Below are 17,773 nucleotides of genomic sequence, written 5' to 3' on the forward strand. Positions count from 1 at the left end.
AGTTTACATACACCGTAGCCAAATAATTTAAACTCACAGTTTTTTCACAGTTTTTCACATTTAATCCTAGTAAAAATTCCCTGCCTTAGGTCAGTTAGAATCACTACTTTATTTTAATGTGAAATGTCAGAATAATATTAGAGAGTGATTTATTTCAGCTTTTAATTCATTCATCACATTCTCAGTGGGTCAGAAGTTTACATACACTTAATTAGTATTTGGTAGCATTGTCTTTAAATTGTTGAACTTGGGTCAAATGTTTCAGACAGCTTCCCACAATAAGTTGGGTGAATTTTGGCCAATTCCTCCTGACAAAGCTGGTGTAACTGAGTCAGATTTGTAGGCCTGCTTGCTCGCACACGCTTTTTCAGTTCTGCCCACAAAATTGCTTGGGTTTTGTGATGGCCACTCCAATACCTTGACTTTGTTGTCCTTAAGCCATTTTGCCACAACTTTAGAAGAATGCTTGGGGTCATTGTTAATTTGGAAGACCCATTTGCGACTAAACTTTAACTTCCTCACTGATGTCTTGAGATGCTGTGATCTGATTTGCCGAAGGGGGGCGGGGGAGGGCCTTGAAGGCATCCCTGAAGAGAAAATAGCAGTGCCCGAGTATTTTCCCAGCACGAGTGCTACAGTCAATGTGTTGATAGAACTTTGGTAGTGTTTTCCTCAAATTTGCTTTGTTAATAATATCCCCAACAACAATTAATGCAGCCTCAGGATATGTGCTTTCCAGTTTGCATAAAGTTCAGTGTTGTTCCTTGAGAGCCATCGTGGTATTGGGTTTGAGGGGGAATATACACTGCTGTGACTTTAACCAAAGAGAATTCTCTCGGGAGGTAATATGGTCCGCATTTGATTGTAGGGTATTCTAGGTAGGGTGAACAAAAGGACTTGAGTTTAAGTACGTTATCACAATCGCACAATGAGTGGTTAATCATGAAACATACACCACCACCCTTCTTCTCTGAGAGTTCTTTATGCCTGTCTGCGCGATGTACTGAAAACCCAGCTGGCTGTATGGACGGGGAACGTATATCCGTAGAGAGCCAACAGAGTATGTTACAATCTCTGATGTCTCTCTGGAAGGAGATCCTCACCTTTAGCTGGTCTACTTTATTGTCCAGAGACTGAACATTAGCGAGTAATATACTCGGAAGCGGTGGATGGTGTACCCGCCTCCTGAGTCTAGAAGTCCACTCCGAATACAAATGAGTCATAGTAGGCGGGACAAGCAAGGAGGCGGTAGAGCCAAGCACGAGCTAGCGAGATCCTATTGGCGCGTTCTAGCATATATTTCCATTGGGGAACACCTACTCGGTGAAGTGTGCATGTGCAATCACGCAAATTTTATGTTGTATGGATTGAAACAGCATAGGACCTTATGTATCACAAAGCATGATCGAATTAAGTAGCTAGCTACAATAATTTTGAGAAACACAGAGATTTTTTGGTTGATTTTTGGGTGAAATTAACCAGTTACCCACCTTTGATAAGCAGCTTGCTAGCTAGTTAGCTCCCATGACAATTTCAAGTCTTTCTAAACTAATATCTGACTAACTCGTACATGTGAAGATATTTCAGAATAAAATTTAACTGGCTAGCGCATCATGCTTCGTGATATTATGTTAGCTAGCTATCACCAGTTAGATTATGTGTTTTCACTTATTGCATCTGCATGCTTGTTGGATTCTCCCTTGTGCACTCATGATGTAAGCTCATTCTAAATAGTGGAATCTAATCTGTTCAAAAACAGTGGATGCATGTCAGAGGTCATTTGTTTTTTTTTGCCATGCAAAAGTGAAATAGGTGTACAGTTGAAGTCGGAAGTTTACATACACTTAGGTTGGAGTCATTAAAGCTCGTTTTTCAACCACTCCACAAATTTCTTGTTAACTATAGATTTGGCAAGTCGGTTAGGACATCTACTTTGTGTATGAAACAAAGTAATTTTCCCAACAGATTATAGCACCTATATATAATTCACTGTATCACAATTCCACTGGATCCAAAGTTTACATACACTAAGTTGACTGTGCCTTTAAACAGCTTGGAAAATCCCAGAAAAATGAGGTCATGGCTTTAGAAGCTTCTGGTAGGATAATTGACATAATTTGAGTCAATTGGAGGTGTATCTGTGGATGTATTTCAAGGCCTACCTTCAAACTCAGTGCCTCTTTGCTTGACATCATGGGAAAATCAAAAGAAATCAGCCAAGACCTCAGAAAAAAATGTGTAGACCTCCACAAGTCTGGTTCATCCTTGAAGCAATTTCCAAACACCTGAAGGTAGCACATTCATCTGTACAAACAATGGTACGCAAGTATAAACACCATGGGACCACGCAGCCGTCATACCACTCAGGAAGGAGATGCGTTCTGTCTCTTAGAGATGAACGTACTTTGGTGTGAAAAGTGCAAATCAATCCCAGAATAACAGCAAAGGACCTTGTGAAGATGCTGGAGGAAACAGATACAAAAGTATCTATATCAGTAAAACGAGTCCTATATCAACATAACCTGAAAGGCCGCTCAGCAAGGAAGAAGCCACTACTCCAAAACCGCCATTAAAAAAAAGCTAGACTATGGTTTGCAACTGCACATGGGGACAAATGTCGTACTTTTTGGAGAAATGTCCTCTGATGAAACAGAATTAGAACTGTTTGGCCATAATGACTATCGTTGTGTTTGGAGGAAAAAGGGGGAGGCTTGCCAGCCGAAGAACACCATCCCAACCGTGAAGCACGGGGGTGGCAGCATCATGCTGTATGGGTTCTTTGCTGCAGGTGGGACTGGTGCACTTCACAAAATAGATGGCATCATAAGGATGGAAAATTATGTGGATATATTGAAGCAACATCTCAAGACATCAGTTAAAGCTTGGTCGCATATGGGTCTTCCAAATGGACAATGACCCCAAGCACACTTCCAAATTTGTGGCAAAATGGCTTAAGGACAACAGTGTTAAGGTATTGGAGGGGCCATCCCAAAGCCCTGACCTCAACCCTATAGAAAATTTGTGGGCAGAACTGAAAAAGTGTGTGCGAGCAAGGAGGCCTGCAAACCTGACTCAGTTACACCAGCTCTGTCAGGAGGAATGGGCCAAAATTCACCCAACTTATTGTGGGAAGCTTATGGAAGACTACCTGAAACGTTTGACCCAAGTTCAACAATTTAAAGGCAATGCTACCAAATAATAATTCAGTGTATGTAAACTTCTGACCCACTGGGAATGTGATGAAAGAAATAAAAGCTGAAATAAATCACTCTCTACTATTATTCTGACATTTCACATTCTTAAAATAAAGTGGTGATCCTAACTGACCTAAGACAGGGAATTTTTACTCGGATTAAATGTCTGGAATTGTGAATAACTGAGTTTAAATGTATTTGGCTAAGGTATATGTAAACTTCCGACTTCAACTGTATATACTGTATTCTATTCTACTGTATTTCAGTCAATGCCACTCTGACATTGCTCATCCTAATATTTATACATTTCTTTATTTTACTTTTAGATATTACTGCACTGTTGGACTTAGGAACACAATTTTGCTACTCCCGCTAAATATGTGACCATTGAAAATGACAGTCTGTGGTCTACTAACTAGGTAAGACAGTTAAGAGCACATTCTTATTTACAATGACGGCCTACCCCAGATGACACTGGGCCAATTGTGCTCCGCCCTGTGACTCCCAATCACGACCAGATGTGATGCAGCCTGGATTTGAACCAATGACTACAGTGAAGCCTGTTGCACTGAGATGTAATACCTTAGACCGCTGCGCCACTTGGGAGCCTAAACAGCTTTGCTACCACTTTATAGATCCACCAAAGATTTGTATAACTAACCCATATAGACCAGAGCCTGTCGTTTCCAATGGGAGCAAATGAATCATAGTGGGCAGAACAATAAACGACGTGGGCAGAACCAAGCACCAGCTAGCGAGATCCAATTGGCGTGTTCTAGCAGTTATGTTCTTCCACTGCCGGTTAGTGTGCTTCCTCTTATCACCATATTTGGTGAGTGGAAAAGCCAAAGGGATGCTTCACATTTATATGCTACATCCAGTGAAATATCTGTCTCATTGTTCTTGCGCATGCACACCTTTTATTTATGGGCCTAATAATGACGTAATTTAAAAAGGAATGACCTTTTAATGTGGCATGAGCACAACTAATTAGAAATTGCCATTGATTAGGCCTACATTAATTGATGCGTCTTGCTGACAAATGTACCTTTTTTGTAGCCTGAAAAGTTTGGACACCTGAAATGGGGCTGAAACTGTCCAGGGAAAATGGGATGGTCACTTACACACTATTTACTAAACTAGGCTACAATGCGTCTCACCATGAACTTCAAATAGGCCTACCAGTAGCCCCTGATGTAGTGGTAAATAAAATGGTGGGTAAACTCTGATTGTGGTAAATAAAATGGTGGGTAAACTCTGATTGTGGTAAATAAAATGGTGGGTAAACTCTGATTGTGGTAAATAAAATGGTGGGTAAACTTTGATTGTGGTAAATAAAATGGTGGGTAAACTCTGATTGTGGTAAATAAAAGTAACACCCCCTATACTTTCAATGCATTTTTCTGCAAAATGTGGTAAAACAGCGTTAACTTGCTTTCACTCTCCACTAGACCTATCCTCTCAGCCAAGGCAATTTTACACATGAACACACGCAGGACAGGTAGCCAACATTCAATGGAATATGAGTTGAATCAAAACATGTTTTACACCCTAGTTCATGAGTTGTCCATAATTCAAGAGTTAATGCTAGGCGTCTTCACAGATCATGTGATATAAAATATTACCTTTCCTTACATTAATGTTACTTGTCATTATTGAGCATTTAACAATTGAATTAGGACACTGAATTTAAACCCTGTACCAACTATGGATAGTTGGTACAGTAATAGTTATCTAGTGATATTGTCGACCATCATCAGCTGATCAAGGAAAGAAAACAAATATTGATTAAAAAAAAGGTAAATAAATGGTCTACTACTGGCCAAGTATGGCACGAAGAACAACAGTACCCTCGCAGGCCTGGGAAAAAAAGCAATGAGCGCTCTAAACAACGGACTGACAAAAGCAAACAATGATAAATCAACAGATAAATCTAATTCATTGCAATAAAGGCATAGGTTATTTTTTGTCAAGGACACATGGAAAACAAATAGCGACAATTAGGAAGTACAGAGGAAAATGTATGCATAAAGATCTCAGTTGAGGCTGAAATTCAACACTACTGAGTGTACAGTGCTCCACATAGAAATACATGGCTTAATCCATAACAGAGAAGTGGGGGTGTTTGTTTAATTTAGAAGCTTTTATTTTCATATTTACCAATGTAAAACATACACTATATATACAAAAGTATGGTGGATTCGGCTATTTCAGCCACACCTGTTGCTGGCAGGTGTATAAAATCGAGCACACAGCCATGCAATCTCTATAGACAAACATTGCAGTAGAATGGCCATACTGAAGAGCTCAGTGACTTTCAATCGCACCTTCATAGGAAGCCACCTTTCCAACAAGTCAGTTGGTTAAATTTCTGCCCTGCTATAGCTGCCCTAGTCAACTATAAATGCTGTTATTGTGAAGTGGAAACACCTAGGAGAAACAAGGCTCAGCCTCAAAGTGGTAGGCCACACAAGCTCACAGAACGGGACCGCCGAGTGCCGAAGCGCATAAAAATTGTCCTCGGGTTGTAACACTCACTACAGAGTTCCAAACTCCCTCTGGAAGCAACGTCAGCACAATAACTGTTAGTCAGGAGCTTCATGAAATTGGTTTCCATGGCCGAGCAGCTGCACACAAGCCTAAGATCAACACTTGCTATGCCAAGCGTCGGCTGGAGTGTTGTAAAGCTCACTGCCACTGGACTTTGGAGCAATGGAAACACATTCTCTGGAGTGATGAATCACGCTTCACCATCTGGCAGTCCAACAGACTAATCTGGGTTTGGTGGATGCCAGAACACTACCTGCCCCAATGCATAGTGCCAACTGTAAAGTTTGGTGGAACAGGAATAATGGTTTTTCATGGTTTGGGCTACAGCATACAATTACATTCTAGACGATTCTGTGCTTCCAAAATTGTGGCAACAGTTAGGGGGAGGCCATTTCCTTTTTCAGCATGACAATGCCCTCCCTTGTGCACAAACCGAGGTTCATGCAGAAATGGTTTGTCAAGATCAGTGTGGAAGAACTTGACTGGCCTGCACAGAGCCCTGACCTCAACCCCATCAAACACCTTTGGGATGTATTGGATGCCAACTGCGAGCCAGGCCTAATCAGTACCCAGCCTTACTAGTGCTCTTGTGGCTGAATGGAAGCAAGTCCCATCAGCAATGTTCCAACATCTAGTGGAAAGCCTTCCCAGAAGAGTGGAGGCTGTTATAGCAGCAAAGGGGGGACCAACTCCATATTAATGCTCATGATTTTGGAAGTTGTTCGACGAGCAGGTGTCCACATATGTATGGTCATGTAGTGCATTTACCACTACATTTTAAAGAATGGTTAAATTAGCATATTTTTAAAGCCCCCCCCTAAAGTTTGACTTCTGTTGCATTTAGGGGAGCTAACGTCTCATTCAGGGGAGCTTGGGACTGTAAGTTTATATCTACAAAACGGTGATTCTGAGATAATTGGCTTTAAAGTTCCAAACCCTCATTGGTTTATCAACATCAATTGGGGTTATTTAGAGTAATATACAACTAGAGACCATTTAACAAACAAGGCTTTGTCTATAACTCAAATTTGACAAAAATGCAGATAGAGCCTTAGTCAAAAACCCTCGAAATAGCCTACCAAAATGTTGGAAATTATAAGCAGGAACATTTCCAAATTCGGCAAAAAAACAACATTCTGCAGTCTTTGACTGTAGACTACAGTGTATTTTCTATATTTGCGGGTTAGGGTCGGGTGCGGGCCTCAGATTTTTACTTAATCATATAGTCTAGTGGTTACGGAGGGGATAGGCTATTAGCAATTGTGGGAGGGTGTGAGTGAACAAACAGCTAGACCGCACAACACTAGTCTATGCCATGAGGCGAATGACCAGGTCACAGCCATGATAAAAATGTCATAACACATGGCCTCATGTTATTATTGCTTAAATAATGTTTTTTAAGTTAGCCTACATGATGAATCTGTAACTGGATTAAGGACTCTAATCAATCCACATTGCGGAAATTTCAGCTTTCCAGCGTGATGGAATTTTACAGGCAATATTCCGCCTTTAATGGCGACTGCATTCACTGTAAACGTTCCACATCTGCTCAATTGGAATTGACCTTATGTCTATTGTGGAATCTGTAACACTTCAGTACATTATGTGTGTAGACCTGTTGCTGTAAGCATTAAATAAAAAAGGTATGAGAGATGGAGGAAGAAAAAAAGTAGTTATTTTAATTCCCTTAATTTCAAACTGATTTAAGAGTGATACTTGAAATGATATAGATGGTTATATGTAACATAAACCTAAGGTTCTAAGGCACATTTCAACTGCACCTCTAATGCACTACCCACTTACTCTATCTGAGGAAATTATAGACGTTCTTGAAGGGCAAACATCCAAAAGAGATGTTATTTCACTGTTATTTTGATTGTTTTTGATTGCAAGTATACTGCTCTTAACTACGGCTCAAGTTTTAACGATCACACCTGTGTGTGTCCTTGTCCTTGGTTTGCAGCCCTTGCCTCCGATTTTGCTTGGTAACACCATATCTCAGGGGAGCAGAGATACTAAGAGAGATGTCACAATCAGTTTAGTGTGACGCTCAGTGAATTCGAGTGTCACACTAAGCCGATTGTGACAGCTGGGACATGTCTTCTCCTCTGGTGACAGTTAATAATTAATGACAAATAGCTCGAGCGCAATTCATTTTTCATGTAAATCATTAGGCAAACAAAGAACTGTTATTGACATAGATATCCACAAGCCACCTACTGTCTGATGACGAGTGTCTCTATTCAATCCAGACCGCGGAAGTTCAGCTTTACAGCGTGATTAAAATTGAAAGACAATGTTCCCGCTTTAGCGGAGGCTGCATTCACCGTAAACGCTGCATATGTCGGCTCAATCTGAAATGACCTTTACATTTCTATTGCATATCTGTAAAGCGATTCAATAGAGCCCTAAAGCACACAGCACCCTGACAGCTTATGTTCAACATTGTTTTGTACCTTTATTTAACTAGGCAAGTCAGTTAAGAACAAATGATGGCCTATCCCGGCCAAACCTTGGCCAACTGTGCGCCTCCCTATGGGACTCCCAATCACGGCCGGATGTGATACAGCCTGGATTCAAACCAGGGACTGTAGTGACACGCTGAATTGCAGTGCCTTAGACCGCTGCACCACTTGCGAGCTCAATATGGAATATGATTAGATGTCTGTGCTTATATATCCTACTAGAGCTGTATGAGACAAACTGATGTGATCATTTCAGAATTTGTAATTACTGTCCATCAACCATGGCAGAGAATATAATATTTAGTTAATTAAATGGATTCCAAGAATAATTGCTTTTTAATTTTACTGAACAGAACCATGTATTTCCTGCTGAGCAAGAAAAAAAATACAGAAATACTTTTCATATTAGCAGATTTAAAATGCACAAAGACAGGCTATGCTATTTGTTACTGTTAAATGTACAGATTTGGTTTCCAGTGAGCACAGCTAGTGTGAGCTCACAGTCTATTTGGTGCCACCCTGAGGATTATTGCTTGATAACATTATCACTCATGCAACATGAATAATAAGGCAGTATTGTACAGAGCAAAACAGTGGCTGAACCATTATGTCAGAGGTCACTGGATATGTTCACAGGTCATCATTATTACAGATATGTTGAAACCAAATATAGCCTGAAACTCAAACTAAACCCAGGAAATCATTTCAGAAGATGAAATGGTTAGCCTTTTGGGGGGGCTAAGAGTGTGTGATTGAATAACTGAAAATGCTTGGTCTTCATTGGTTTGTGGAGCTTGGCAGTCTCAGACCAATGTGCTTCAGGCTATTAGAAAAGAATCAGTTCTGACTCCTGTGGAAGTATGCTCTCTCTACAGTGCCCAGGACTCTCACCTAACCAGCATATGCTAAACACAGACAGCTGAAAAGAGACAGGAGCATATGGCAGCATACAAGCACACATAGCACTTACTTTGTTATCACAAGCACATCCATTGGTTTTTACAAATCCAACCATGCTAAACATCTGCATTGATTGGTTATAAAAGGCAAAGACATTAAGTGACACAGCTGGAATTGTCAGTCAAATGAAAAATAACCTGAAAATAGAGTTGGATAACAGTAATTGACATGTATTCAACATCAGTCTTGCTGCAAAATAGCAACACTTTCATACTAGCATGGACTTCTGCAGTTATCCACCATAAACAGATGATTATATTGTGCAATGGTTGCTATGACAATGACTACTCAGACTTGCCAGCACCCAGAGCCTTCTATTACAATAAAGGAGGCTCTGGCTTGCACCTGGATATTGTACTATCTATGGAGAGTTGTAGTCTAGTGGGAGAAAATCCTGCACATTAAACCTGTAGATCAACACTGAAACCATATCTTTATTCCCCAATGTTACAGGGTACAAACAGATCTCCAGCACGCCTGAGAAACTAAATGGAGCAATGAAAAAATAATCAGGGAATAGAAGTGATTTGCATAAAAAATAAGTGAACTTGCATTTGACAAAATCTCATTAGTTCATGATTTGGAACAATTCACTGTAAAGTGCTTACTGATTTGAGTTGAGGAAAGCATGTCACTTCCCTTTGAATAATCATACTCATTACAATTACACAGAGAGGTACAGCAATAGCCCCTCAATGGGCAAGCAATTACCAACCAGAAGACATGGGTCACATTTTATTTATTAGATAACTGCTTCCTTAATTTCCTTGTTAATGGTAATAATGAGAATCCTGTACTGGTTGCCAGGACAATTCCAATTACACTTGCAATTCTCTGACATACAGTATCAAAACCTCAAGTCAAAGGTATTCCTCTAATCCTCTTATGGATTGGAATCCTTGAACAATAGGGATGGGAATGTGAGGAGAGGAGCTCTAGTATTCCGGAGGAGTGCGGCCGGGAGGTTGGGGTTGGCTAATCCCTCTGGAACTCCCTCCGGTCTCCTCCTCTTCTCCTTCTTCCCCCCTGGCATGGTGGGCTGGCCTGACAAAAGCAGGGATCTGTCCAGCTGATGCCTGCCTTCCTACAGGTCCTGAGAATCCACTGTTGTTCATTTAGCTCTCATTAGGAGGCATTTGTTTTTAAAATAAAATAAAAAACCTGGGGGTAGATAAACTTTCCCCCTGAATCCGCCTAAACCGAATATCCACCCACCCACCCCAATCATAACCATAAAAAAGGTAAAAACAAGGTCTACTGCAGAATGGCTTTACTCCTCACAGTCTGTCGGGAGCTGGAGCCCCTGGGAACTGAGGTGCGGTTGGTGGTCTTGCGGCTGTTCTGTCGTTTCTGAATGATCTTGGTGGCCGAAGGTTTCCGAGTGTCAGGCTGGCGCCTCCCCTGTGGGCCCCTCCTCTTGCCCCTCTTCCCCACCCGGCCCTTTCCGGCCCCCGCTGGTCACTTGCGCGAGTGCAGTGTGTCCTGGAACTTAGTGCTGGTGTAGCGGACATGGAAGCCTTTCTTGTTGATGGTGTCGTCAGAGCGGAACTTGATTACAATGGAGTCGCCGGCAGAGTAGATCTCCTCAGGAGGCTGGGGGAACAGAGGAAAAAAACACACAGATTGAGTTAACGGCTGTCGGTTTCTGGCACTCTGACTGCACTTTAATTAAAACCAAATGATATCTCACAGATATAGACTGAGGGAACTGTAGCGTAAGGGAGGGGGAGGGCTGTTGGCGTGAACAACTTATTCTCCAATAAAACCCATAATGAGCTTTCCACCTTACTTTACAATCTCAGTTTGCAGTTTAGTCCAACATGTCTAAAAATGACTTGGAGGAAGTGGTAATTTTGGTACTGTGAGCATTATGTGCACTCCAGCTCCTGCTAGAACTGATTTATAGTACCAGGCATCAGTAAAGTAGCTAGAGAGACAGGCTTATTATTAAGTATGTTAAATGAAATCAAGGGTGTTCCATGGCCTATGGAGCTAACGTTTCAACTCCCCAGTGGCCTCATTGTTCCAGCTACCCCCCACCCACTGTAGGCTCAGCACTGGCTGATTCATTCTCAGTTACAGCTCAGTGCTGGAGACCATGATAGCCTATCACAAGCCAGCCAGGGCCCGCTCTTATTGAGCTCAGCTGCTACTGAAGCAATATTGTCCAACCCAGAGGAACACATCAACTTTAACAAAGTGATTAAAGCTGTAGAGCGGAGTGGAAATCTTTACAACACTGGGGCCATTCTTTAATGCTCAAACACAGACACACAGTATAAAAGGTTATTCGACTGCAGAGGTCATTTTACACTGCCTCTGAAAATGTCGTTCAATAAAACTAGACCTGAACGAGAGAAAAATTATATTATGAAATGATATTATGACAGTATACTGTTGGTGCTAAAAATTACTTTGGCCAGAAAAAGTCTTTCAATAGATGAGGTTATCAATGAGTTTACCCCTGAGCCACAGTAGCGTCCTAGCCTTGGGGACTTGGTGTCAGCACCATCAAAGAGCTCCATGTAGTCGTAGCCACAGTCAGCCTCCTCCTCGATTTCAAAGGTCTGGAAGATGAGCTCCACCCCATAGCCTTTCTCAGCGGCGATCACCCACTGGCAGTCAGATGCACCGGGGTAGTTATTGTCACCAAATTGAGCATGGGAGTACAGGTCTTTGGTCTTGACCTCAGCCTTGAGACGACCTCCACACTCTGGAGATAAAATAAACACCATAGACATCATTTAGAAGGAACTAACCAATGACAATTTATGAGAAACCACTGCAGTATTTCTATTCACAAAGCGGGCTAGAGTCTAAGTTGTGATGGCAGTAATATACAGTGGGGCAAAAAAGTATTTAGTCAGCCACCAATTGTGCAAGTTCTCCTACTTAAAAAGATGAGAGAGGCCTGTAATTTTCATCATAGGTACACTTCAACTATGACAGACAAAATGAGAAAAGAAAATCCAGAAAATCACATTGTAGGATTTTTAATGCAATTATTAGGAAATGGAAGACATACAAGACCACTGATAATCTCCCTCGATCTGGGGCTCCTCGCAAGATCTCACCCCGTGGGGTCAAAATTATCACAAGGACAGTGAGCAAAAATCCCAGAACCACACGGGGGGACCTAGTGATTGACCTGCAGAGAGCTGGGACCAAAGTAACAAAGCCTACCATCAGTAACACACTACGTCGCCAGGGACTCAAATCCTGCAGTGCCAGACGTGTCCCCCTGCTTAAGCCAGTACATGTCCAGGCCCGTCTGAAGTTTGCTAGAGAGCATTTGGATGATCCAGAAGAAGATTTGGGAGAATGTCATATGGTCAGATGAAACCAAAATATAACTTTTTGGTAAAAACTCAACTCGTCGTGTTTGGAGGACAAAGAATGCTGAGTTGCATCCAAAGAACACCATACCTACTGTGAAGCATGGGGGTGGAAACATCATGCTTTGGGGCCGTTATTCTGCAAAGGGACCAGGACGACTGATCCGTGTAAAGGAAAGAATGAATGGGGCCATGTATCGTGAGATTTTGAGTGAAAACCTCCTTCCATCAGCAAGGGCATTGAAGATGAAACGTGGCTGGGTCTTTCAGCATGACAATGATCCCAAACACACCGCCCGGGCAACGAAGGAGTGGCTTCGTAAGATGCATTTCAAGGTCCTGGAGTGGCCTAGCAAGTCTCCAGATCTCAACCCCATAGAAAATCTTTGGAGGGAGTTGAAAGTCCGTGTTGCCCAGCAACAGTCCCAAAACATCACTGTTCTAGAGGAGATCTGCATGGAGGAATGGGCCAAAATACCAGCAACAGTGTGTGAAAACCTTGTGAAGACTTACAGAAAATTTTTGACCTCTGTCATTGCCAACAAAGGGTATATCACAAAGTATTGAGATAAACTTTTGTTATTGACCAAATACTTATTTTCCACCATAATTTGCAAATAAATTCATAAAAAATCCTACAATGTGATTTTCTGGATTTTTTCTCTCATTTTGTCTGTCATAGTTGAAGTGTACCTACGATGAAAATTACAGGCCTCTCATCTTTTTAAGTGGGAGAACTTGCACAATTGGTGGCTGACCAAATGCTTTTTTACCCCACTGTACCTGCTGTGTGGGAGGCCTCGAAGCCCTTCTTCTGAACAGAGTTATCAGAGAAGAAGCGGATGAACATCTTGTTGGCGCTGGACATGATGGGAGGAGGCTCCTTAGTGCCACAGAAGCGACCCAGACTGGGGGCTTTGCTGTCGCGCCCGTCGTAGATCTCAATGTGGTCGTAGGCACACTCTAGATGGGCCTCCATGTCAATTGCATTGAAGGCCTGAGACAAAGCATGAGGGGAAAGAATTAAGGAAAGAAGGTGGCAGGTATACAGCCTGTTTTACAAAAGCTAGAAGAGCTGAGTATGAAATATAATGGTTCCCTATCAGGGTAATAACCTTAAGAAACCGATTGGAATAAAGAGCATAGACACATGCAATCAATTTTCATTGGCTAAGCCAAGTTAACCATATTCAAAAAGCTGAGATATGTACAGTCTGCCATTAAGACAAAACGGTATGATTGTGACAGAAGGGGGAGACATTTGTGGTTAAGGGATTGTTTCAATTAAGCAGAGGCTGTGGTGCTCAGTACGGTACAGTGCAAAGTCCTCAATGGTTTCCACAGTTCACCCAAACCCCTCTTCCCACAAACAGATGCATACCCATACCTACACACACATGCAATCTGTATGTTAAGACTGTAGAGAGAGTTGGAGGGGGACACATACGATTTTGATGCGATGGCCTGCGGTGGTGGAGAGTGCCCAGGTGCATGCCTTCTTGCTGGGGTATTTATCTGGCCAATTGGGGCTTGTGATAGTACCAGTCACACTGTTCACAACGTGATCACAGCCGGCTGCAAAAATACATCCACAAGATCAACATCGCTCCCCTGTATCATTACTGCTCCACACAGGCCAATGTTCAAACTCCACTCAGGAGCTGCACTGTGGTATTTGGCACAAGGGAATGTGTACTTGCTCATCTCCAATCATTGCAATAGGAAGGCATCCACTGGAGGCTGTTGAGGGGAGGACAGTTAATAATGTCTGGAACGGAGCCAATGGAATGGCATCAAACACATGAAAACCATGTGACTGATGCATTTGATACCATTCCACTTATTCCACTCCAACCATTATCTCCCCAATTAAGGTGCCACCAACCTCCTGTTAAGTCATCCCCCTAAAAATAACCTTCAGAGCTCCAACCCGCATAAAATACATAAACCCAGAATCAATGTGCCAGTGGGCCTCAGTTTCAGTGTGCAGGTGGCCGATCGGTACCTTCTTTGCAGTCGTGTTTGTTCTCGTGCAGCACAAAGCCACTGCGGCACTGACAGCTGTAGCTTCCGAAGGTGTTGACACACTCATGCTGGCAGCCTCCATTCTCCTTTGAGCACTCGTCTTTGTCTGGGGACATAAAGGGACAATACCTTCATGAACGTTTCTCCCACACTACCACCCTGCCATTAGCACTCAAACATGGGGTCGAATTGATTAACCTTCACTCATACACACAGAAACAGACTCTTGGAGGGAAAGACACACACACACACACAGTGCCAAAAGGCTCACCTGAGAAGAACTGAGCTTTGAATCCTTTCTTGGAGACGGTGTTGTCTGACTTAAACTCAATGCGCATGTTGTTGTACTGAGAGGTGATGGCCTCAGGTTTCTCTGCTCCACAGAATTTCCCATGTAGCCTTGAGTCTGCTGAGAGCCCACTGCGCACCTCCACATAGTCATATTTACACACCTGGACAGAGAAACATCAGGTCATGAAACATGAAACATTTGGGAATGTAATTACAATTTGTACACAAATACGATGCAAAGGAATATATACTATTACAAAGTACAATATAAGGACAACATTCTGTACTCTATGACAGACGGGAGGACAGATCCATGATGACACCATTAAGGCCCATGGAGATAGAACAAACCCAACCCGTGCCCAGTCATAATAACCCCGGTGCTCACGTCATTGCCCTCCGTCTCAAAGACGTCAAAGAGCAGGGTGATGCGGTACTGTGTGGGCGCCACCAGCTGCCAGATACAGTTCTTGTTGGGGGGGTACTCTCTAGGCCAGCCTGGACTGGTGATGGAGCCGTTCAGTTTGGTGATGAAACCTCCACATGCAGCTACGCTCACAGACAGACACACCGACAGACAGATGTCCATATGAGAGAAGACCAGGACAATAGTTAAGATGTGCCTAAACTTCATATGGTTATAAGGATAAAATGGTATATATAAAAATGTGTATCAATGACAATTTGTGCAAAACATCTATCTATATTGGTGGGATTTTATCCCCCCAAAAGCTTAAAAGCACAATGTATGTCATCCAAAAAGGTTAAGCTGGGTATTATTTAACAATTGAGGATAATTTTCTAACAGACAACCTGCTATATTTTTTACCAAAAGCTTAAACATGCAGAAATGTATGTCACCCAAAAGGGTTAAGTTGGATAATTTTTCAACATTTGAAGAACATGTCATAGCAGGCCTCCTCCTCTAGAGGCAGACAGTGGTCAGGTTTGGAAAACGAAAAGGTAAAACAATAAACCCCTGCATCAGCAGCACTTCTGTCTGTTTCTAATTTACAGATGATGGTCATAATAGTCAGGATGTTTTCAACACTTGCTTTGGGCTCTGATTACCTGTGAAGTTGGAGTTGAATTTTGGTAGGGTGAGGGCAACAAATACAACCCCATTGGGTGGCAATAAATCCAAATGACGAACTGTTGAGTACACACATCTCTGGAGGTATTTTTTCTAGCTACTGTATGTGGGGCAACTGGTGTATTTGGGGGGCAGTGACTAAAGAACAGCACTGAACTGCATTACTGTGTGACCTGCAGTTGAGGGGGCATTATTGAGCAGGCTCTGGTCAGTATTCTACTGTACTCACCCTCACAGCTGCGCTTGTCGGCAGCCAGCTCATAGCCCGGGTCACAGGCACACTTGTAGCTGCCCAGTGTGTTGACACAGCGTTGCTCACAGCGACCATTGTCTGGCTTGGAGCACTCGTCCATCTCTACAACCAGCACAACAACAACAGGTTAGCGCCCTTTACATAGCCTCACAACTCAACAGCCGACAAGTGCACCCCTCCAAAACTAAACCAAAGATAAACATTAAAAGGTCACAAATGATGAATGATGAAATTGTCTCTCCTGAATTATATATAGTTTAACACAACCAATCATGACAGAATTATCAAATTACTCAAAATGTCACCTTGTAATGACATGATGCTGAGAGATTCATTACTATGAAACTTAGGCTGGTAATTTCTACAACAAGGGCATATGCAATCAGCAATGACTCTCTGGGTGTTTATTTATACAGTACAAAACCCTTGAGATCTGACCTTTGAAAAAGTTGGCAGCGAAGCCAGCCTTATTGACAGAGCCATCAGACACAAACTTCATCCAGAGCTGGTTGGAACTGGTCTTAATGTCATCTGGCTTGTCGTAACCACAGAAGCGTCCCACCAGTGGGCTGTTCTCGGAGTTCCCATCCCTCACCTCCAGGTAGTCATAGGCACAGCTGTCATGCCTCTCAATCTAAGGAAGGGATGGGTAAAAGGGACAAGGTTAGAACTTCCAAGTCATTTTCATTCCTCATACACAAAGGTTGCAGAGGATAATGATGTAGTGGTATGGAAAAATGTGATAATGGATAAAGGGGGTGAAAGGAACAAGTAGAGGCCCGTATCTCTTACCTCAAAGGACTGGAAGGTCAGGCCGACGTGGTAGCCCTGAGACACACTGATCTTCCATATGCACACCTTGTTGGGCCGATAGTCATCTGGGTAGTTAGGAGACTGGATCTGTCCGTTATCCTTCTTCACCTCCCCTCCACAGATGGCTGAATGGCAGAGAACATGCAGTGACGTCATAGCTATCTATCATCATCACCACATTTCTTTCAATGGGTTGATGGATTTCATAATGTGGATTCAATTAAATGGTTCCTATATTCAATACACCATGCTCTACAGCAAGGGGGGGTGAAGTATTGCCCACAGGCCATAGCCGGCTCGTCAGGCACTTCAATTTACCCATTTTTCATGGTATAAAATTGTTAGTTACAATCTTGTTGCATCGCTGCAACTTCTGTACGGACTCGGGAGAGGAAAAGGTTGAGAGCCATGCGTCCTCCAAAACACGACCCAGCCAAGTTGCACTGCTTCTTGACACAATGCCCGCTTAACCTGGAAGCCAGCCGCACCAATGTTTCGGAGGAAACACTGTACACCTGGCGTCCAGCCCGCCACAGGAGTCTCTAGAGCACGATGGGACAAGGAAATCTCAACCTGCCAAACCCTCTCCTAACCCGGACGACGCTGGGCCAATTGTGCACCGCCTCATGGGTCTTCCAGTCACGGCCAGCTGTTACACAGCCTGGGATCGAACCTGGGTCTGTAGTGAGACCTCAAGCATTGTGATACAGTACCTTAAACCCCTGCGCCACTCAGGAGGCCCCCGCAAATTGATTTTAACGAACAATTGGTCCCCCAAAAAATGCGTCCCTCCG

At 42.8% G+C, this 17,773-nt stretch overlaps 1 protein-coding gene across 3 annotated transcripts in view; it reads right to left on the bottom strand.

Annotated features, from left to right (window-relative positions):
* Positions 1-8,526: 8,526 nt before the first annotated feature.
* LOC112248466 (bone morphogenetic protein 1) overlaps positions 8,527-17,773 on the bottom strand; it is a 50,218-nt gene continuing 40,971 nt past the window's right edge. For all 3 annotated transcript variants that reach the window (XM_024417516.2, XM_024417517.2, XM_042320559.1), the window contains 10 exons: positions 16,959-17,104; positions 16,605-16,800; positions 16,143-16,268; positions 15,209-15,369; positions 14,801-14,981; positions 14,510-14,635; positions 13,952-14,079; positions 13,288-13,501; positions 11,632-11,882; positions 8,527-10,762 (listed from right to left, as the gene is read on the bottom strand). In XM_024417516.2, coding sequence (XP_024273284.1) covers positions 10,628-10,762; positions 11,632-11,882; positions 13,288-13,501; positions 13,952-14,079; positions 14,510-14,635; positions 14,801-14,981; positions 15,209-15,369; positions 16,143-16,268; positions 16,605-16,800; positions 16,959-17,104 — 1,664 coding nt within the window. In that variant the 3' untranslated portion in view covers positions 8,527-10,627. The remainder of the gene's footprint in view (positions 10,763-11,631; positions 11,883-13,287; positions 13,502-13,951; positions 14,080-14,509; positions 14,636-14,800; positions 14,982-15,208; positions 15,370-16,142; positions 16,269-16,604; positions 16,801-16,958; positions 17,105-17,773) is intronic.

Source organism: Oncorhynchus tshawytscha, linkage group LG04 (genome assembly GCF_018296145.1).
Source record: "Oncorhynchus tshawytscha isolate Ot180627B linkage group LG04, Otsh_v2.0, whole genome shotgun sequence".
Taxonomy (NCBI): domain Eukaryota; kingdom Metazoa; phylum Chordata; class Actinopteri; order Salmoniformes; family Salmonidae; genus Oncorhynchus; species Oncorhynchus tshawytscha.